Source organism: Micropterus salmoides, unplaced genomic scaffold, assembly GCF_014851395.1.
Source record: "Micropterus salmoides isolate LMB-PRFRI ecotype aquatic unplaced genomic scaffold, ASM1485139v1 Ms_hic_scaffold_18, whole genome shotgun sequence".
Taxonomy (NCBI): Eukaryota; Metazoa; Chordata; class Actinopteri; order Centrarchiformes; family Centrarchidae; genus Micropterus; species Micropterus salmoides.
In genome coordinates, this window is record NW_024040928.1 from 9537473 (window position 1) to 9559679 (window position 22207).

At 40.3% G+C, this 22207-nt stretch overlaps 2 protein-coding genes across 5 annotated transcripts; one reads left to right on the forward strand and one right to left on the reverse strand.

The window, feature by feature from the left end:
• Positions 1–5784: 5784 nt before the first annotated feature.
• On the forward strand, positions 5785–12961 carry gzf1 (GDNF-inducible zinc finger protein 1). Of its 3 annotated transcripts, none has more exons than XM_038726449.1 (8): positions 5785–5886; positions 6448–7448; positions 8062–8245; positions 8359–8528; positions 8922–9016; positions 9217–9384; positions 9535–9692; positions 11625–12961. In XM_038726449.1, exons 1-8 carry the CDS (start codon positions 5881–5883, stop codon positions 12345–12347), a joined length of 2505 nt encoding a protein of 834 aa, XP_038582377.1. In that variant the 5' UTR covers positions 5785–5880; the 3' UTR covers positions 12348–12961. The 3 variants fall into 3 exon arrangements, with proteins under 3 accessions (XP_038582377.1, XP_038582379.1, XP_038582376.1); XM_038726451.1 differs by lacking the exon at positions 5785–5886 and adding an exon at positions 5901–5984; XM_038726448.1 differs by lacking the exon at positions 5785–5886 and adding an exon at positions 6035–6287.
• A 1196-nt stretch (positions 12962–14157) lies between these two features.
• On the reverse strand, positions 14158–21886 carry napbb (N-ethylmaleimide-sensitive factor attachment protein, beta b). 2 transcript variants are annotated; one of them, XM_038726452.1, is made up of 11 exons: positions 21653–21886; positions 19579–19658; positions 19223–19339; positions 18385–18431; positions 17835–17912; positions 17653–17708; positions 16422–16506; positions 16211–16315; positions 16060–16128; positions 15909–15959; positions 14158–15381 (listed from the first exon to the last, which is right to left on the reverse strand). In XM_038726452.1, the coding sequence occupies exons 1-11, from the start codon at positions 21751–21753 to the stop codon at positions 15280–15282; spliced, it is 891 nt and encodes a 296-aa protein (XP_038582380.1). In that variant the 5' UTR covers positions 21754–21886; the 3' UTR covers positions 14158–15279. The 2 variants fall into 2 exon arrangements, with proteins under 2 accessions (XP_038582380.1, XP_038582381.1); XM_038726453.1 differs by lacking the exon at positions 18385–18431 and having other exon boundaries at positions 21653–21708.
• Positions 21887–22207: the final 321 nt, after the last annotated feature.

Here is a 22207-nt window from a genome sequence, read left to right on the forward strand (position 1 = left end):
AAGTCAATCCTATTTATATAGCCCAAATTTGCTTAACTGGCTTTACATTAGGTACATCGCATGAAACTCACTGTCCTTAGATGCTCAGTTTGGATTTAGTACAACTCCAAAAATCTAATGCGAAGAAAAGGAAGAAACCTGCTTCATGGCAAGATAGTTCCATTATTTTCCAGTAGAAAACTTGGATGAAATTGTATGACCATGACTGATGCACACACTCAAGATACTCAGGGATTTAACTGGGTGAGACCTTGTTTTCCTCCATTAACCTGCAGATATGAAAGGATACCGACGTTCTTTCAGCCAGCCAAGGCCCTTGTTGTTACACAAGTGCTGGAACTCTGCCATGTTACACAGCCCAGAGAATAGGTGAACCCATAAGAACGGGGTTAACGTGGCTGCAGTCAGTACAGTCCCCTCATGATGAGATCCAGCTGACTGTGACTCCACAGGAAGAAGCTGAGGATCAGTCTCTTTTGCTTACCGTTTCTGAACCATCAGATTTGAGATGGATAAGGTCTTCAGACAACTTCAGCTCAGAGAACTATGATGATTTTTTTTCCTTCCTAAATGTTACATGTTCGGATAGCCCGTTGACCCGTGGTGGGTGGGAATGTGTGTGTTTGTAGTTGCAAGGCACACAGACCCGCCTATGCTGATCCCAGCATGTGTTTCCTGTATGGGAATGCTTAGAGAGGTGCAGTATGCTTACAGTAAGTGTGTGTGTGCCTGTGTGTGTGTGTGTGCCTGAGTGAGCACGAGCGAGACAGAACGGAAGGGAGAGACACAAAGAGGGAGAGAGGGAAGGCATATCCAAGGGGATCAAACCTAAACCACAGGATATTTCTGACCTTGAGGGCGAGCGGGTGAAGCCAGGGGACTATAGGAGGAAAAGAAAAAGAGAGGAAAGCTGAAGGGAAAGGAACAAAGAGATGGAGAGAGAGAGAGAGAGAGAGAGAGAGAGAGAGAGGGGAGCGGAGTCTTTGGAGGGCAGCTGGAAAGCCTCCAGAATCCTCTGCTCAAACCAACCATAAAATTCCAACTGAAGCCACAAAACCAGCGTAAGGACTGACGAGGGTTCCTTCTGCCCACAATGGGTGTGTGCGTGTCTGCATTTGTGTGTGTCTGTGGTGTGCACACATTTACTTTTGTGTGTGTGTGTCTATGTGTGTGCCATATGTGATTAAAGGGTCCGAGCAGAGGAGGCCAGGAGGCAGACAAGTGATGCAATCCACGGAAGCGAAGGAGAGGACACGAGGGAGGCAGGAAGGAAGGGAGGGGGGAGAGGAAGAAGGAATTGTTGCTTCTGGGGATCCAGCTCTCCAGGAATGTGCTGACGGTCATGTCCCACACAGTCAGGGAGTGTTGCATTCTGGGAAGCTCTGCGGAGGTGACACCACCTGTTTTAGTGTGCTACAAATTGCAAAAAGGATGATAGAATCACACATCATAAAGGGATAGACTTTGTGAGTCATTACTGTTAATTTTCAAAGGCACAACAACCCTTCTCCCTGTGCACACTGGTCTCTCTCACTGCAGGCTGGAGGCCCGAATCCACCCTCACACAGCAGCAGTGGAGATCTATTTTTGTGCGCGCTAAACAATGTCCACAAGCACCCACACAAGCTCAGTGGGTAAGGTGACTGGTAAGCCTGGAGAAATAGTCTATTTATGAGCAGGGCAGGAGTGGGTGGTTGTCCTTGAGCTGGTTTGTCTGCCGTCTGAAGCGCTAAGTGCTGTATACAGTTACAATAGATAGAACATGCACAAGGACAAGTGAAGGTGGGGGGTGGGGTGTTAGAGAGGGAGGGTGAAGAAAGAGAGTGAGAGAGCACTGGGAATAGAGATGGTGAGTCAGAGGCCATTTGGAAAGTAATTTCATCTCTGAATGCCGTATATCTTTTCATCAATGAAAGGAACGTATTATTTCTGAACCAGCCAGGCACAAAAAGAAAAACATCTCTTTTTGGTGAAATAGAGCCTATTTGGGAGGGCGAGGACAGATACCATTCACAGATTATTTTTGCCCTGTATGTTCTTCATGTGGGTGAAGTTGTTTCTTACAATACCCTGCAGTCAAAGAAGTTGAGATCACGACTGAGAGTCTACATCCATGCTAGCTGCTCTGTGAGGCTGTACTTATTACTTATTACTTCCAGACAACTTGGAACTCGAAAGTTTCCGACCTCCAACTAGAAAAAGTACAACAAAACGCCACTCAGAGTTGGAGTTCCTACTGGTGAACTCGGCAAATCATTCTACCCCGACTTCATGAAGACAATGGCAGCACCCATGGAAGCGCATATTGTATATGTAAATTTATACTTTTTTATAATTTTATATTTATTATAAATATTTGGCTGTATTTAATGAAAATAATACATAGTATCATATACTTATGTGTAAATTCTGGCCTCCAACTGTGACTGGAACTCAGGATATAGCACAGTGGTGCACAGTATAATGTTTACCATTGTCACCATCCTGTTAAGCATGTTAGCACGCTGACATTCGCAAATTAGTTATGCATGTATTTGGTCATAACACAACTGCTGGAGAAATAGACATTTTAACCTGACAATGACGCTAGTAAAAAAGTCAGGGCATGACCAGAGTCATTAGGATTTGTCCACTGGGCAACATAGATATCTGCACCAAATTTCATGGCAATCAATCCAGTAGTTGAAATGTCAGTTTGGGCTACAGCAGTGGACCGACAGACAATGCCATCTCTAGAACCATGCTGCTAAAGCGGCTAAAACATTTGATTTCTCATCAGTCTTAGTCAAGAAGAAGCACATTTCCACATTATGGCACTAAGAGTCTTCTGCAATCTTTGTGAATCATTGGTTTCTTATGTCCGGATGTTACATTGAGGTTTTAGGGGTTCCAGCAATATTCTGGACAGGCTGAATGTGGTGTGGCACCCAGCCAGTGAAAAAGTAAAAGAGAAGTAGAAAGGGGAAAGAAGTTAGTTTGGCGTGTTAGGAGAGACTACCAGGGACAGGTCTGTACTGCTGTGTGTATCCTGGCAAAGCAACCTTGGCCTTGACATGACTGCACAAACATGTACAATATTTGACTGCTGCCCAATGTCTTCCTTACATAAATATGGGTGGAGATTCATGTCCATTTACTTAAACAACTAAAAGCACCCTACAAGTCTGCAATCATATAATCAATCAGTCAAGTGTATCCCAGTGTCAAAGTAGAAACATGCCATTGATTAAAAAAAGTATTAACGCTTGTTGAAATACGAGTCTAAGAGCATGAAAAAAAAAATCAATTCATGAAATATGTTTTCTGTTAACTGAGTTCACTGACTGGAGGGGAAGAGAAAGACACCACAGAATACTGAGCTGGACTGGTTTTTGATTGGTCTGGCATCAGCTGTGTGGTTACATGGTCAAGCACAAAGAGAATGCTGCGGTTATTCTTGGACCACCACTGTCTGCACTTCCATGTAATGTTCTGGTGTTTACCATCACTGGTTCAGTTCATCTGCTGGGATTATGAGTCAGCCCAGTTTAGGAGCTGAAGAGAGGTCCTACAAGGACACTCGCTCACCCTCATTGCATCCAAATTAAAGTGTTTGTCCGACTCAAGCACACAAACCAAGCCCGGACACAACCAACGCCACCAAACTCCTAAATTCTAATGTTTTTTTTGTTTTGTTTTTTTACAGTGTGTGTGCTCTGTAGCCTCAAATTAAAATCAGCCTTGGCTTTGAGTTTTACTTTTTCTCTCAAACAGTGCACATTTTGTCACGTTGTTTGTGCGCTGGGGAATGTCAGCACGGATATTTTCAGTTGTGTGGAGGAGTCTACCCATAGCAAAGCAAACACGGCCCGACGTCGGCAGAATGTTTTGTTTGCTGAGCCTGTCACCTTTCAGCGAGAATTTGCACATCATCATCTTCACTGACAGCCTGATGATGTATCTGTGGGAATTTATTTTTTTACTGGACGGCCTGGCAATGCAGCTGGCTATCAACTTCAAGCATGCCATAGACTGGTAACATCTGAACCCTGACTGACATCCACTTTCTATCTCCCCAGCTTTGTGCTTTTGAATAACACAACATGCCCTGGAGTCGTTTGAAAAGTCAACCAGTATCACTGCTGGATGTAGATTAAAATGGCATGTTTCTGAAATGACTGTCTGACCTTTTGTTATTTCATTGATGCAGCATATGTTCTCCCCCTTGATTACACATGTCCACCAGTAATGACATGTAGAAACCTCAAGTCTGTTCTTCTGCCATGTCTTAATTCTGACAAAGCATCCTGTGACAACATCACAAACCATAATATATCAACATTACCCACAGCGTGAAACTGCTGACCTTTCAATACATGACACGTTACAGTATGCTGCACAAGGAAAATGAAAATGTGACCCAACTGAAAAATGCAATGAATGTCTAATATTAATATATTATTTTATCATATAGCTAAAGCAGCTCCTATGATCAGCCAACTTTTCTATAATATGTAGAGTCCTTCTTTTAGACAAGGAAAGTCAAATGAAAAAAGCCTGAAGGAAAATGTATTCCTTCCTCTAGTCACAGTAAAGTATGGTAACATACTGATAATTAATTTGTATGACTTGTCTCATTAATTTGCACATAGTAATTCAGTATTCCATTAAACTCTAGGCTTATTTTCATGGTAATCATTTATACCATATTAATATATATGTAAATACTTTTGATTCCCATGAGCATACACTTACAGACTATTGAATCGCAAGATGTTTTATGTCTTTAATATAATAATGAATCAAGAAGGACCAGTTGTATGAAAAGTGTAATCTATAAAATATGGTATTGAGTGTGTATGGCGGAGGAGTAATGTATGCCAGACGAACACAGTGTTCCAGGTCAGAGCTGAAGTCTGCACAGCTTTGGTCCAGAGAGAAGCATGAGTCACCAGAACAGAGAAGATTGCTAGCTTGCAGAATTCATTAAGACAAATGTAAGGTATATGGATTTCCTCTGGAAGGAAAAAAAACCTTGGCAGCTGGAGAACAGCACCCCAGTGAATCCTCAAGTACCTTTCCATACACCTTTGGAATGACAGCATAGTTTTTGCAACTCTCTAGATGATTTATGCCGGTCTGAATGTAAATGAATTAGCTTAAATCCTTCAGCGTGTTGGCCTATTTTGAATTGTTTTTGGAACCATTCTCATACAACTACAAGAGACTACAGAGATTGTAGGCCTATATCATGGGTATTAAACAAAATGTTTTAAGCCCAGTGGAACTATCTGCTAGAATGAGAGTAGTCTGTCTGGAAATTGATAACGCTAAAGAAAATGCAAATTTGTCCGTTAAAGATGCAGGCAAAACTGCTTTTTCATCCAACACTAGAAGCTTACTTCATGTCGTGGCCATCGGTACAATGGCGCCCCCGTGTGAATATGAGACAGTAATGCACTAATGAACACATTTGGGTAGGATTAGGATTACGGTAACCTCATAATTTCACTGACGTTATGTCACCTTTTAAAATTCTGCAATAATGCAACGGTTGATATATACCTTTACCCTGTTTCACAAGGTAGGGGCTTACACCAATTAGAAAGGAAATAAAGCAGAGTTTTACTTCAAATGAAATCCCAAAGCCAAAATTATCATACATTGTTAGCTATCTTAATAAGTTTAACAATATTAACTGTTACCTGTAACGTTAAAGCCTCAGATGTAACGTCTAAACGGATGCCAGAGGAGGTATTTTTCCACAGGTGATAACGCTATGCGCTTATAGTCAGTAAACCTGCTAACCTGATCCTGGAACAGCAGTTGCACTCGGCAGTTCAGCGTTTAAACACGACCACAAATGAAGGACTGATCCCGAATCAGCCATCTCGGCACCGGATGTCGGTAAGTAGAAAGACAAGAGCCGTTTTCGGGATTTATACAGGAAATACTTTCCGCCGTAGAGAGCATTTGTGAAGGGCTGCCATTTTACCGACCTTACGGTAAGAAAAGTCGCTTCGTGTTGATGTGTAAGCTCTGTGGCTGCTACACGTTCACTCATGCACTGAGTTCGATGTGTATTTTTATCACACATCCACCCGGTTTGTTTTATGCTACCCAGTTTATGTCAGCTAACATAGCTTGTTTACCATTGTGTCGTGAGGCTAACGTTGCTGTTAGCAGTTAACGTTACTTACCCTAGCAAGATGAATATCAAGACAAAAGCACAAAAATATAAGTAACGTTATACAGCGGTCATGGCAGTTAGGCTGCGGATACTAGGGATTGCACTAAGTGTCAGAGAGGTTAGTTATTTTAACGAACTCCCCAAACATTTAGCTTAATGTTAACTCAAGTTAGCTTCTCTTTGCCTTCCCGGTAGATTTTATCTTAATTTACAGCTAGTTTACACAATCTGTGGTTTCATCATCACAAGTTTACTCCATTTGTTTGTTTTTTCTGCAGCATAAATCCATTATGGTGGCCAAAGTAATCCAGCTCACCTCTAAATCCCACCATGAAAACATCCTGGCCTCTCTGCATCAGCTGTGTCTGCAGGGACAGCTGAGTGATGTTACAGTGCAGGTAGACTACCAGGGAGAAGTGCAGGAGTTTCAGGCCCACCAGGTGATACTTGCAGCATCAAGTGGTTACTTCAAGAAGGTCCTTCTGGCTCAGGATGCTGTCCGAGACAAAGTATTACTCTCAAATATGCACTCAAACGATTTCTCCAAGTTTTTGGAATTTGTGTACACTGGTAAAGTTGAGGTTGCCAGAGACAAGATTGGTGATGTTCAAGCAGTGGCACAGTTTTTGGACTGTGAGGACCTGTCAGAGGTTTGTGATGTGGCCATGAGTGCTGGAATCCTACAAAAACCAACAAAGAAAACAAATGCACCAGAAGTCATAGAGGAAGATGATTTACATGGAGCCAAGAAAGAAAAAATTACCAAAGGGAAGAAGCAGCCCAAAAGCTTACTTCTTAAGCGGCGGCTCTCTCCACAGAGCTCTAAGAAAGAAGTCATTTCAAAAAGATTTAAAACAATGAACTCAGAGAAGGATGAAAAAAGACAAGGAAGACAGATAAAATTTAGGTTGGCTGGGCGTAAAGTCCTTCAGAGGTGTTTAAATACAAAGAAATCAGCTCTTAACAATGAAAACCAAGTTAGCAATGAAGACAAAGAGCAGCATGAGGACAGGACTGAAGCCGACGCTCAGCCAGAGAATCAGCCAGAGAAAACAGACGAGTCATCTTTGGGAATGCCAGTCTCTGATGTGGATGATTGGGACATTGAGGAGGATGTGCAGAGTAATGATCCTGAAGACCCCTTGGTGTTATCTCTGGGGGAGGAGGAGGAGGAGGGACAGACCAAGGAGACATTAAAAAGAACATCCAAGGCCCAGTTCCAGTGTAACAAGTGCCAGCGGACCTTCCACTATGAGAAAAGCTACTTAAAGCACATCAGGTAGGTATAATAGGTATTGATTGATACCATAGTTCTTTATGTACAGTGTGTACGGACTGAAACTTGTATTCTAGACTTTGGCCAGAAAAGCTCTATTTGACAGGACTGTAACAGATCTTAAGGATTTGCATTTGCAAACAATTTTGATATTTTCTTTGTTGGTCTTATAGTGTGCTACCCCATGTTGTTGACTCTTCTTGGAGTATGTGCACGGTTCTAATGTCACACTTGTAATTATGGTGGGAAATGTGAGTCATCTAGTAGGCATTTGGTCTTACCTTAGCTTCCCGGTCAATCTTCCAGTGGCTCTATGGGCTATATAAGGATCTGTGACGACACAAGCTGCGCCGCTGTACTTTTTGGCGTAAAACACTCTGCCATACACAGGTTTTCAACAGTTGTGGGCTTGCTTACGGCAAAATTAACTGTCAAATGTTTGGTTGGCTTGTCCTTTTCTAACTATATGGATTAATGTGTGACGTAAGTTGTTATTATAAGAATTATTTTGTTCACAAGCAGTGACAACAACGTGAGATGATCATCAATGTATCTTATCATGATACCTAAGATAACATTTGTCTTCTGATATTGCTGTAACTGTTCATTTGGCCAGTATGTACCACGGAGTGAAAGCAGATGTCATTTATCGCTGTGAGACCTGCCTGCAAACCTTTGCTAACCGCAGCAACCTGAAGATCCATGAAAAGCACGTACATAGTAACGAGAGGCTTTTTACCTGTGACTCCTGCACAAAGACCTTCAAACGAAAGAAAGATGTTGTCCGCCACCAAAAACAGGTGAGGATGAATGAAACATACAGCATTAGAATTTCTGATTTCTTGAGTCACACATATCTGCATGTTTTTTCCTGATTTGATCATTTCTGTCTTATAACCCTGCTGCTGCTCAGGTACATGAACGTAGCAATCTGCGACATGTCTGCCCTGAGTGTGGAAAGGGACTCAGCTCCAAAACTGCCCTGTTGTTGCACGAAAGGACACACACGGGTGCAAAGCCCTTTGAGTGCACAGACTGTGGGGCCAGATTTACCCAGAACTCTGCCCTCAAGATGCACCGCAGGTACAGAGCTGATCCTTAATTAGAGTGTAGGTTGTGTAATTGCTAAAGACAGGCGGGTTTGTAACGGAAGGGTTTTAATCTTGAGTTAGTGAGGAAGAGTATAAGTAATTATTGCCTCTCTTTGACAATTACCTTGACTTTAGCATCCTACTGCTTTATTGGCCTGCCATGTACATGCAAAACAGAAGTAATTCACAGGGAAACTCCAGTCAGATTTTGACTGTCAGTCATCAATTGTAAAAATAAACACTTCCAGCTAGAAAAATCTGGAAAACAGAGAGTAATAATGACTTGACAATGAGAAATGTGAATGTTCATTTATATGTACTAATGACATATGTTTATATGTATAACATAGATGAGGGCTAAACTTGTCTGTTTTACTATGAGTAGGACTCACACTGGAGAGAAGCCATTTTCATGTGATGAGTGTGATGCCCGGTTCACACAGAAGCACATGTTGGCCTATCACAAGCGATCACACACAGGTAAGCGTGATTTCATTTCAAAACTATTTCTACATTGCCATCCTAAGTTTGACTATAGATTTTGGAACTCTTAATCCTGCCTCTGTTTGGAACCTTTTTTAAAAGTGGGCTTCGAAGTTTGCACCCAATGAAGACAAGGCTGTCTACACATGCCAGACTGATGTGCAAAGATTGTTCTGAAGCATTTTTTCTCCTGTTAGGCGAGAAGCCCTTCATGTGTGAGGCCTGTGGGAAAAGCTTTGCATCTAAAGAATATCTGAGACACCATTCAAACATCCACACTGGATCCAAGCCATACAAGTGCGAACAGTGTGGTCGAGGCTTCGCTCAAAGGAATTCCCTTCACCAGCATTTAAAAATACACACAGGTAATTGTATAAACCACTGGCATTTTAGTTCTAGTTAATTTGCCATTTTTGTTGTTGTTTTCTTCCTTACTGTTCCCTCCTTACAATTTTTAAAAAATTTTACATGTGTGTTTTCTGCTGTATGCTTGCTCTCTCTGTGTTGATTGTTAGGTGAGCGTCCGTACAGCTGTAAAGACTGTGACAAGCAGTTCACCCAGCTCAATGCCCTCCAGAGGCACCAGCGTATTCACACAGGAGAGAAACCCTACATGTGTGGTCTGTGTAGACGCACCTTTACAGACAAGTCCACCCTTCGCAGGCACACTATGGTGAGCAGTGCTTATCTTGTGTGCAGCAGCTACCTTCAGAAAGGGTATTTTCAATAGTATGGGTATTAATAAAATGAGACCTATTATGCTAATATCCAGCTCTTTATTTTTATTCTGGGATTCCACTAGAGTAGCTTTGCATGATTCACAGTTCCTTATTTATTTATTTATCTCATACTGGTCTTTTAGACCTCTGTCTGAAACGAGACGATTTAGCACCTGTCTCTTTAAAAGCTCACTTTCTTTAGATTGGCCAACTTCCAGGGAGCCTGTGGAGGGGCGCAGAACCTAGTGCTTATGGCCTGCACTACCCACACTGCGTCATTCTCTTGCCGGTGTGCTGAACGGCATATGACAGCTACAGTATGGCTTGGAAAAGGCGTAGGAGCACTGATTTTGATGAATTTACTGTTTATCAGACCACAAATGAGACAGTTTGGAAAAACAGTAGACGTCAGAGGGGAGTGTAGCTGCCAAGTAGGTCTATCTGCGGGTCCACAGTACTACAATACAGGCCTACTACATGACTCACTCTCAAAACGGTTGCAGTTTGGTTTGAGCAAAACTACTTCATTAGGTTTAGGAAAACTTAATGGTTTGGGTTAAAATAAGTATGTTTTATCTCAGGAGGCGTGTCGTGTAGTAAAATGGGTGTGACGTGCTAGACTGCAGATAGATCCTTCTTGTTTCTGGGGCCACGGATACTGAATATGCTACAAAAACATACAATTTTTATAACTTCATTCACTGATTTTGGTGAAACCTGATCATATTTTATAGAGAAAAAATTTCTGTCTTTTTCTTACGATGTCCTTCGGCTGCCCTTCAGCTGCTCTGCCTCAGCTCTCTTGCGGCGTTTCCTGATTAATCCTGATTTCCTGATTACTGCTGCCGTGTGCAGCTCCCAGTAGAGGCAGAGTCAGCTAGCTACTAGGACCGCTAGCTGCACAGCTAACTAGCTAACAGAAGCTACAGTTAGCACTTGGCTTTCCTTCACAACCGAAAAAGCAATTTCTCCGTTCATACTGAACAACCTCCAAAAACTTGAATAGTAGTCCTGAGCAGAGTAGTCTCACATAGCCAGACCAGATCTCCACACTATGTTTTAGCGCTGGCACAGCGTTGGACAGAGACACTGCGACAACAGCATCTCTGAGCTATGAAACCCATTATTTTCAAATGCTGACTGGGTGGTTTGTTGCTGCATCGACAAAACGCTCAGCGCACCGCTTGGTGTGCTCGCTTCAACATAGTTGAATTGCGGCCATCGCAGCACAAATTGCTTCCTATCTGCCAGGGCCTTTATGAGCAGAGCAGTCGAATAACAGAGACAGACTAAGCAGGTGGATGGGTGTGTGTCCTGAGCAGATGACTGTATAACGACATTTGTGCTGCTCTGATGTCAGCTAGGCATGAAAGTATAAAAAAACGTTTGAAACCTAGTATTCGGAGCAGTCAGAAGCCTGACTTGTTTACTCACAGGGATTACTTTTACATATACATACTTAAATATATATACACATACACACTGTATATATAATAGGTCTCGTTTAAACTTGTACTGTGTCACGATCAAAAAAAGGAGCATTGTTAAAGGGATAGTTTGGGTATTTTGCAGTGAGGTGGTGTGAGATACTTATCCATTGTCCATCCATATATATATAGTCTACAATAGACTGCAGTCAGCACGTCCCCAGAAGCAGACCGAAGTACTGGCAGGAAAGCTATGCTATGCACAGCTGTCTGCTTCTCTACTGTAGGTAGATTGGATAAGTTCCTCATACAATCTCACTTAAAAATACCTGAACTATCCCTTTAAGGATTGAGGCTTTTGTACAATGATCACCCAATTTATCACCTAATAACTTGTGTTTCAAGTACTTTGACACATCAGGCTGCTGTGAAAATAACGTGACCTCTTTTAACATACAGATTCATGACTCCGATGCTCCCTGGAAAACCTACCTTGTGGTGCTGGAGGGAAATGTGGAGGACAAGAAAACCAAAACTCCCACTAAAGAAAAAGTGGAGACAGGCGAGAAAAAGAGCACCAGTAGAAAAAGCGGTTGTGCTGCTACTAGTACTGGTACCTCTGGCAGTCCTGGTAAAACCCACACTGACGACGTTGTGGTGCCGGCTGAGCCAGTCACTCTCCCCTCTGAATGGACCACTCATGGGGCCATTGCTCTAGTCAGCCACGGAGCCCTCGGCGGGATCACGGTCATCCACACTGAGGTGCCACCTGGGACTCAGATCCAGCCCATTTCCTTAGATGGATCCGCCATCCCTGTCCCCTTCTCTATACCAGTGTCCATGGCACACGCTATTCCTTTGTCCTCTGAAGCTTCCACCATTTCTCTGTCTGTACCCACTCTCTCAGTTCCTGTTTCTGATGGCATGTTGGTGTCAGTCTCAGATACCCCAACTGTTTCTACACCATCTGTCCTGGAAGCTGCTGCTTCACAGACCATTTTGGCTCCTGTTTCAGAGACTAAGGCCACTTCTGAGACGGACATTTTGCCGCCTAATGTTCAGGCTGTGATTATCGATGACAACATTTGTGGAGAAGAACAAACGACTGCTGTCCCAAGTGACAGGACAGCAGATAACCCCTTAGCTGAACCTAAAGTCTCCCTAGCTGAAGATGTTGTGTAGAACATGCATGTCAATATAAATAATTTTATTTGGTTGTAGGGAATTTCAAATCCCTTTTCAATCCCTTTTCATGTTGTATGTACATGAGCATTATCAGTGTCTGAATGTGTGTTCTGACCATGTGGTGTTTCATCATTATTGATACATCATTTAAAGTGTTTCATTAACAGACTTGGATGTGATGTTTAGTGTTTGTCACACTGTTTTGGAATGTCATCAAAACTGCTTTAGTCACGTTTAAGAGATAACTAAGGTATATACTTAATTAATGAAATAACATATCTTATAAAGGGTGAACTGTGGCACAAGTTGAAATGAATATTAATAAAAGTAAGTTCATTCATTACATATAATGCTGGACATCAGGCTCAGTACATTTTACCACTCAAATTAATATCAGTTCCCCATACATCATGTATTGCAGGAGTTATAGCTTTGATATTCTTTATGATGGTCTGGGAACCTCGTCAGTCGTTGGCAGCTGCAGAACAGCACCCCAGTGAATCTTCACCTTCAATCACACCTTTGGAATGACGGCATACTTTTTGCAACTCTGCTGGCGATTTATGTTGATCTGAATGTACATGAGGTACCTTAAATCCTTCACAAGTCTGGCACTGTTTGTTATCTTTAGGAGACTGGTTTTATAGGACTGCCTCCAATTACAAAAGAAAACTTTTAAGACAAATGACCTCTGAAGTTTGACATTTTTAACTCACTGAAAAATGATCAGGCTGTTTTTAAATCACTTGGTGTCGTTTTTTCAAATGGGTCCCGTGACAATAAAATGTAAATTTTAATAATTTACCATCAAAACAATATTGTCAATTTGGACACTTGCTAAGAGGGTAGGCTGACATGTTAATCTGCCAATAGAGGCATGAGAAAGGAAATGCACACTAAACATAATGTGGACATTGGATCGCTCTTGTATAAGGACGTGTCACAGCAATGTCAGAACTAGGTTACATAGTAGACTGTAAAGATGATTGCTTTTTTTATTTACCACCCCGACAAGCTCCACCAATCAGATGTTTGAATGACACACAGGAATGTAATAAATCAATAGAGGACTATATAAATTTGATTATATATTCATTCTAACAAAAGCAACAGATATTGTATTTAGTAGTCTTATAAATATAACTCACAAAATATTATCTTTAATACATTTACACGAGTTATGATAGAAAAAATTATTCTTTCTTATTTCACTTTCCATAGGCACCACATGGGACGTGCTAAATAGTACTGGAGCAATTCCTGAACTTGTGATGATATGCAGTTAGTGCTCTATAATCAATACAAAAAATTATATTGCCCAAATTTTCACTTATCAGGCTTATAGAACAGAAACAGAAAGTGTGCCTCCTGACATGTTATATACATACAAGCATGTATTATTGTGCTTGTGTAGAGGAGAGGAGAGACAGGTGGTATTGAGGCCAAGAATTCACAAGTTCAATGTGACTTTTTGTATTTAGGTTATTTAAAATACACTTCCACTCCTCATCAAGTTATTAAATGACACATACCTGATAGTACAGGTTGCATTTCAGTGTTACAATCAATTAATCCATTCAGGGCTGACCTTGAAAACTGTCAAGTTTCTGACATTCCTTGGAACAATATCAAATTACCAGATCGTCAGGTGTACAATATGAAAAATCCTACCTAAACACTTAATGCAGCTTGCGAATCAAGTATATGTTGCATTATATACCCATAAGAGTATTCAAAAGCAAGTGGAAGTTTATTACATATAACATATTTCTGTTTCATAGTAAGGTCAAAGGCAGGTCAGAACAGCTGGGATATAACATCTTTATTTGTCCATTCGCACAAGCATACAGATCATATCCAAGGTCCATTGTCATCCCATCTGGAAGAAGCTGGATATGCAGGGCGACTGACCCTTTTGTAGAAACTTTGGTCTGGCTCACACTAGTGAATGTACACCACCACCAAACTATACCCAATGACATGCTTAGTAACTGGCCATTTGGAAGGTGCACTGCAGAAGTAGACCTTCAATGAGAAGTTCATGTCACAACACAGCATGAAATGAGGGACTAATGATGCCCATTAAGTCCAAGATTACTTCCCTGCAAATTGGGAGTAACTGTTTCCATGTCAGTGCTTTTGATTAAAAAATACACTTTTCACAGGCAAACTATAAATCACAGCTTACAGATTAAAAAATTCAAAATGCTATTACATAAACAAATCCTAAATTAACAATACATAATCCTAATGTAAGTATGAATATGTATGGATTATATACAAATGTTTAACAGTCTACACTTGCATATCACTGACCTTCAAGAGTCTCTCCCCGTTAAAATGCAAACAAAATCACTTTTGTGACTGTGATGACTTCAGCTTAAAGAACCACCGTAACATTGATTCGATGCCTTCTCTTCAACTCCAACAAATAAAAAATTTAAGATATTCGTACATTTTTGAAATCCATACACACCATGATAATCTTATGTACATCAAACCGAAACATTTAAATAATCTGTTTTAATATATAGCAAACTACATTAAAAAAAAAAACAAAAAAAAACAAGCTGCATCTGACTAGGAAACAATAATTGTACAAAACATGCAGTGCTTGTTGTCAATACTAACATCAGTTTCAATACAATATACCGCTCTGAAATCCCCCAGGACAGATTTCAGCAGAAAAGGTATGCAGCAATCCTCTGGAAAGAGGTGAGGGCGAGAGGATTTACATTCTGACTAGATTCAGAAATGCTTGTAAGGAAAGCAAAGATAGTACTCTGACAGAACAGCAGTGAGCAGTGGAATATTCAAAATCAGACACTCATCTCCAGATGCTATACACAGTGAGGTGAGTGGCAGTGTGTGTGAACGCATGCGTGATGGATTTGTCCCTCTTTGCTGCATTTCTACCCCCAGGTTTCTTTCATTTCAGATCCCCTTCATCACCCTGGATGGTCTTTTTGATGCGCAGCAGGAGGGTTGTGTGCCACTGGTCCAGGCGTGAGATTGAGTCGAACTCCTTAACCTGCAGATGGGCCAAGGGACACAGAGATAAGACTTATAAGACAATAAGAAGGTTCTGATCATTTGATTTGTTACACATTACTGGTTATTTATTTTCAGATGAAACAACACAACATACCCAATTCAGTTCATTTCAATTTCTACCACCAGCATTGTATATGTATAAACTAACACAGCCAGTAAAAGTGATGAATGTTTCTAAACCCGACTGGAATATTGCACAGTATGTACCATACTGTAGATGAGCACTCTTCCCTCTCTGACTTTGACTTAACTTTGAAATATCTAGCTCAGCTTTGTATGCTTATAGTGAAGCACTCCATTACTCTGTACCAGTTTCACATAAACACACAGTCCTGGGAGACTGAATAGGTACCTGAGATCCAGCCTTCAAATTTCTTTAATACACAAGGGATCCAAAAAAACAGACAAGAAGCAGAAGCAGTGGGATTCCTGTGCTCACCAAAAGCCTTGTTTTAAAACTTCAGACCTTTCTCAGGGTATTAAAAAAAAAAAAAAAAAACTTACAGCCTCTGTGAAAGCTTCGCTGTTCTGTTCCTCATGAGCTTCAAGAAGTTTCTGTTGAGACACAAAGAAAATTAAGTTACTCATAGAAACTGAATAAATTAAGGGAAAAAGTAAGCCATCAGATTCCTCAGAGTTCTCAGCATTGAGTTACCTTCAACAGTTTGCATTCTCGAGAGTCTGAGAAAGCCGGGAACATCTCCTCATATTTTTCAATAGCAATCTGTAGAGACACAGAGTGTTAAAAATCTACCTCAACTCCCCGTGCCAAATCCTGAGACTGAACCGCAAAGGTATAAACTCGCCTTAGCGTTGAGCTCGTCGACAATAAAATGACAGAGGGAGGCTTTGAAGAAATATTCTTTGGCGCTGTATTTCAGCAATGGGTTGTCCATCGTGCTGGCTCCGACCTAGATACATCCAAATCATTCAAAATGTATTAATAATGTCAGCGTCACCGAGTCAGTGTTGATTGAGAAAGTGCAAGCATGACACACAATCATATGTAGTACACACCTGCTCGTAGATCTCAATAGCCTTCTGGTACTGCTCCAGCTGAGCACAGTAAGCCCCCACCTTCAGCAGACACTTGTTCGCAGAACTAAGGACAATTGCACAACAAATTTTACATAACACAAACTATAATATATGGAGTATGTGCTATCAATTGATGTGTTATTTCAAAGGTTTGTAGTGTACAGCTCAATAGCATGTGACACTATAAAATGTATTAACTTATCAAAGAAGGAAAAGCCCTGAACCTGGAGAAGCCACTGTAAATTTAAATCGGCCATCATTAACTTTATTATTTGCACCTGTGATTTTCCTTCTGCAACATGTCCAAATGTCCTTTGTGACAAAAGCAGACTGTTTACAGTACAACACTGTATTTATATTAGTTTCTTTGCTGAAGCAGTATTGAAAGCACAAGGCTGAGAAATCTATGATAGGCTCATTTTGAAATAAATGCAAATGTGTGTACCCATTCTGACTTATTGTAACATTCAAAATACGCTAACTCTGTCACATGAAGGTTAACTACTTTTTAAAATACTGCAAACTCTCCACTTGCAAAGTTATATAATTATGCATACAGGCCACTTTTCACTACACAGATATTTTCACATGCCATAGCAGGTAAAACACAGGTGTAATTAATAATCATAATGACAGCAATCCATGCAGTCAGTTCATGGTGTTGTGCGCGTTGGCTCACTTGCACACGCTTGTCAATGTTATTAGTGACAGCTGTGCTTTCCTCGCTTTGACAAGCTATTTGGAGACTGGAATAGAAACTATCCATCACGCAACAACTTGTTTACACTTTTTTGTACTTGCTGAAGTTGTTAACATTAAAAAAATCTATATCTTGGAAATTCTTTACAGCATTGTAGTTTTAAAGACTATTATTCTATCAAATTTTCTTATCACTAATCAACTAGTTTGGGTGATAAATACTACAGTAAGTAGTATAAAAGTGAACAGTGCTTGATATAAATCAATAGAACTACTAATAAAACAGCTAATACTGAGAGAATTATTCAATTAAGGTACCGATCCATTTTTTCTTTTGAAATATTGTCTTAGACCTCTACAGTGGGGGTCAGAGTACAAACTTTACTTGGAAAGTTAAATCACTTTTTGCTTTAATTGATCAAACATTAACATGGCTTTATTTTAGGGCGTTTGAAAACTGACTGATCAACAATATTTTAATCTAGTAAAAAACAAAAAACAAAAACAGTACCTGTTGGATTCTTCTCCTTTGTAGTAGTCTGCTGCTTGTTCATAATGGGCAATAGCCTGCACAATAATAAAAACAACAAACACTGTTTTGTGTTCCTCAAAACAAATATGCCTCGTAATGGTAGTATTAATAATTATTAGTAGTGTTAACCGACTATGTAACCTCTGTTTATATAATATTACCTTTTCGATATCCACCATCTCAGACTCGTAGATCTCTGCGATACTGATGTGGTGTTTGGCTGCGATGGTGAATCTTCCCTGGAGGAGGAGGAGGAGGAGAAATCATTACTAAATGGATCTATCCACACGCGCCTCTCAAGTCAATGAAAGGGTTGTGTTACATTCTCATTGCAGAGAGGCGAGGTCAAGTAGTAGCCTGTGGCTTCATGTCTACAAGATTTTAGCTTTTGAAATTAATCCCAGCTGAAGGGAATAACAAGTAGTCCATTTGATCAAAGTATCAGTGTTAAACAAACACATGTGTGCGCTATGAATACGTTGATATGAGCCCAAAAATAAAATCTGGGAGTGGGAGGACAAGCGGGGAGGGTGTGCTACATCAATGTGCATGAAGATTTTCTTCTAGATGATGTTATATCCAGAACTAAAACTGTAAGTCAAAGGAAAGTAGAAGTTACAACTAAGCACTTCTAACCATTAAAATAAAAATGATATGGCCAAATGTGAATCGCAACATAGATGGACACTTTCTACTGCATGTGCATCTTACCATGTCTGTGTATATATCGATGGCAGCATTTAAACACTTGATTGCCTCTTTTGCCAGCATAAAGGGAAGAGGAGGGAACAGTTAGACATGCTGTTAGTTTTGTTTAAATCTAACAGAACATTGCACAGCACCCCATTCTGTATCCGTCTACAAGTGGTGTTATTTCAACTGGGAAAAGTGAGGTGTTCTTATATGTTGCATGCAGTTATGTATGACAACTAGAATACTAAACAAAACCACAAGCAATACAATCCTCTTTTTTTCCCTACAGAACAAATAAATCAGCCAGCTACCATCCCTCAGCCCTATGGCTACATTTATATTTAGTAAATGTAAATAGTAAATGAGTAAAAGCACCACTATAAATCAACTAATGTTAAATGCCAAGTATCAACAGCAAAGCAACTAAAAGGCAGACTAAGGTGAGATCAGCCTCCTTATGAACTACACGATCATAGCTAGAGAGTCAGTAATAAATTGCCCTGGCTTGCTGTCAAAAATGTGAGAATTCAGGCTGGGGATGCCAAATGTTTTGGTAATCTAGAATAATGATGATGACATATTTTCTGTCCGACACTTATATAGCCTCCTCTCCACAATGCTAGATGAGGGAATCCTCTAGCAAGTCAACTTTACAATAAATGGTATTCATGAAAAAACTCTTAAATGGTAAGACATTGATGTGATAAATGAGAGCAAGTGCAACTGTAGTCAACATGTGTATATTAAACAGTACAAATATTCAGTTAAACAAAAGGGAAATAAAAATTATGGCACTGAAATGTAAGCTATGGTTTGAAATTAGGTCTGAACTTTGTTCGTTACCACACGGTCTCACCATTAGGGTCGGACTTCTTGAAAGCATTTCCTGCATCAATGAAACTGGTGGCACTGTCATGTTTGTTCTGCAGCTGCATATGGATACGTGCGGCTTTGCAAAATGCATTTCCAGCAGCTGAAGACACACGAAAGAAGAGAGGGACAGAAACGTTCACACACACACACACAGTACACTTTGCATTTAGCTCACACTCACTTCTCTGCTTGTTTTTATTTATTTTTTTTTTACTTGTGGCACCTACACAAGTGCTGCGCTTTGCAATTACAGTGCCAAAAAAAATCTGCACATAATCCTACAGCTTCTCAAGTGTGTTGAAATTGATAAGTTGGATAATTTTAAGTTGCTTAGCACACCGCTCCAGTTCTTGGCCATCTTGAACATGTTGGCTGCTCTGCAGTACATCTCACATGCTTCTTCCACTTTGTGATGTCCTCTAGACAAAGCAAGGAAACAAAAATAAACCAGATGTAAACAATTTAATATAGTACACATTTTCACACAGGCTCCCTAGCATACTATTATTATTATTACTATTATAGCATTGCTGCCACGCCAGCAATGCTATAATGATCAGAAAAAATGATCAGTATCATGTTAAACGTGAATAGTTTATTGTTATAACAAGAGGTTTTTCATGTTATTATGATATACAAATTATTATTTATAACATTATACTACATATCTTGTACAACTTATGGTTAGAACGTGAAATGTTTTTGTTAAAACATGAAAAAAATACTGATCCATTTTTCTTTTTCTGGCAAGGCAGCAATACGCTTCCATAACATACTAAAGTTAAACTGATGGGGGGAATCATCGGTCTGACCTACATATTGAAGTTCTAATAAATTATGCCTTTTAGGCACCATGGGATGATGAACTGTATGACGTGCCAAGCTGTTTCATTTCTCGGGGAGATGCACTGCTGAGATTGGTGGACTGGTTTATGTAAATCCCTCTGTGCACTATAGTTCTCCCTCCCTCCATGACAAGAAGTGGACCCCTGGGAGCTCCCTGTAGTTGTAATAATGCTCTGGCCATTCAATGACGGCAGAGGATTACATCACTGCTTGGTCAGCCACAGAATTACCAGTATAAAGCCCGCCAAGAGCTATCACACATGACATTTGCCGACTAGTAACATCTGGGGATCACCTAGGACAGAGCTTTGGAAAAAAGACAATATCTGCTGGCCTTTTCTATTTTAGGCCTATACAAACAAAGGCTTGCTCTTGTCTCTATTACATGGTAAAATATTTAATTATAACACAACATGCATTATCCTGCGACCCTGTACGCAGGATAAGTGGTTGACGATGGATGGATGGATGGATGGATAACATGCATTATCAGATTTAAATAGCACCATATCAATGATCTCCCCAAGGTCAACAGTAGATAATAAGTCTTGGATAGGAGTCAGAGTGTTTGTAAGCTTTGTCATGAGCCGTTTGAGAAATAAGAAACCATTAAAAAAATGTATGATGCGTAATGAATAATAGGGAAAAGCACTTATGAACTGTCCTAGGTTTGCTTTTATTACCTCCTTCTGGAACAGTGTTTTGCCTCTCTTCAAGTAATTTTTGTTGCACTTTATTCCTGTCTAGTGCCATTGTCATTACCTTACTGGCAAAACTCAAATAGGCTGAGTGGGACTGCTGAAACCTTCAGCATGTAAAGTCCAATTATAATTTTATAGCTTAAGTACAAAGTAAACAGACCGTTCTCCTGGGTATAAATTATTTTGCTGTATTACTCACACCATTAATGTTTTTTTTTCTTCCATGTCACTATGTGAATGTAAATTTGAGATACATTTATAATGAATATCTGATTATCATATGTTGATGTCTCCTCAACGATGAATGCAAAACGTGGGGTAAGACCAGAGGTAAACCAATAAAATGTGGTCACAACCCCCCCCCCCCCCCCCCCCAAAAAAAAACAGATTTCTTGACTTGAAGCTGAAAAGAAATGTAACTATAAAAAAACAATTGTTCACACAATTTCACAATACAACGTCTACTGACATACAGTAACGTTAACGTTATATGTCATTTAGTATAATGGCAGAGACTGAGTGAAACTATAGGAAAGGGTTGCAAATAAAGTCTAAGCAGATATCTTAACCTTCTGAGTTACCTGCAAAATGTTTACTGCGTAGCCAGTCGTGATCTGCTTGCTTGTTTACAATGCTAATGACTGCTAACTCAGAAAACTGATATTACTTAAAGGAATTATTACACTGAACGTCATATGTCGCCTCCCTCTGGTTTAATATCTAACTAAACCTGTACAATGTTTTGCAGGTTAACACATCGAGAACTAACTAAATGTATGTCTACACAGAAATAGGCTGCGTGCCAACTTTGCTGCTGACAGTTAACGCTTGCTAGCTGTTTGTTCTTTGGTGCAGTGCTGTCTTACCCTCCAAACATCCCTCCCAAAAAAGAGCCAGAGGACTTGACTTTTTTGTCAGCGTCCGCCATTAGCTGAATCGCTTCCTTCTCTTTGCCGGTGTTGTCCATTTCTTTGCTTTATTTGGAACAAACTTAACGTTATAGTGAGGCAGAAAAAAAATACCCGCAGAGGATTCCGCTGTGTACAGTACGGATTACAGTCGACGGGTTTATTTAGCGTAGGCTTGCACCAGCTAGTGGCTTAGGCGAGCACCGTGGCATCGCGGGAGTTTGAGTGCTTTGCGTGACAAACGCAGTTGGCTTCGAGGCAAAAACAAACTACAACTCCCAGTGACACATGAAGCTAGTTTTAGAGCCTGTGTAACGATGTTTCTGATGGCAATTAGCGAAGCTATATTTAACGTATTACTTTTCTGTCATCACATTTCACACAGTATGAAATGACGTTTTACTTTCACTTCTCCGTAAAGGTAAAATACTCCTTATTTCTAAAGAAGCATCATAATCAGTGCACGTTATTTTTCTGTACAGCAGAGGGCGCTAAAACATCATAACTCACTCG

Coding starts and splice junctions, on each gene's coding strand:
- napbb (XM_038726452.1), bottom strand. CDS start 21,753: ATGGACAACACCGGCAAAGAGAAGGAAGCGATTCAGCTAATGGCGGAC. Junction 19,340..19,578: donor GATGGCCAAGAACTGGAGCG/GTGTGCTAAGCA, acceptor GTGTGTCTTCAG/CTGCTGGAAATGCATTTTGC. Junction 16,507..17,652: donor AAAGGAGAAGAATCCAACAG/GTACTGTTTTTG, acceptor AATTGTCCTTAG/TTCTGCGAACAAGTGTCTGC.
- gzf1 (XM_038726448.1), top strand. CDS start 6,240: ATGGCAGTTAGGCTGCGGATACTAGGGATTGCACTAAGTGTCAGAGAG. Junction 8,529..8,921: donor GCCCTCAAGATGCACCGCAG/GTACAGAGCTGA, acceptor TACTATGAGTAG/GACTCACACTGGAGAGAAGC. Junction 9,693..11,624: donor CCCTTCGCAGGCACACTATG/GTGAGCAGTGCT, acceptor TTTAACATACAG/ATTCATGACTCCGATGCTCC.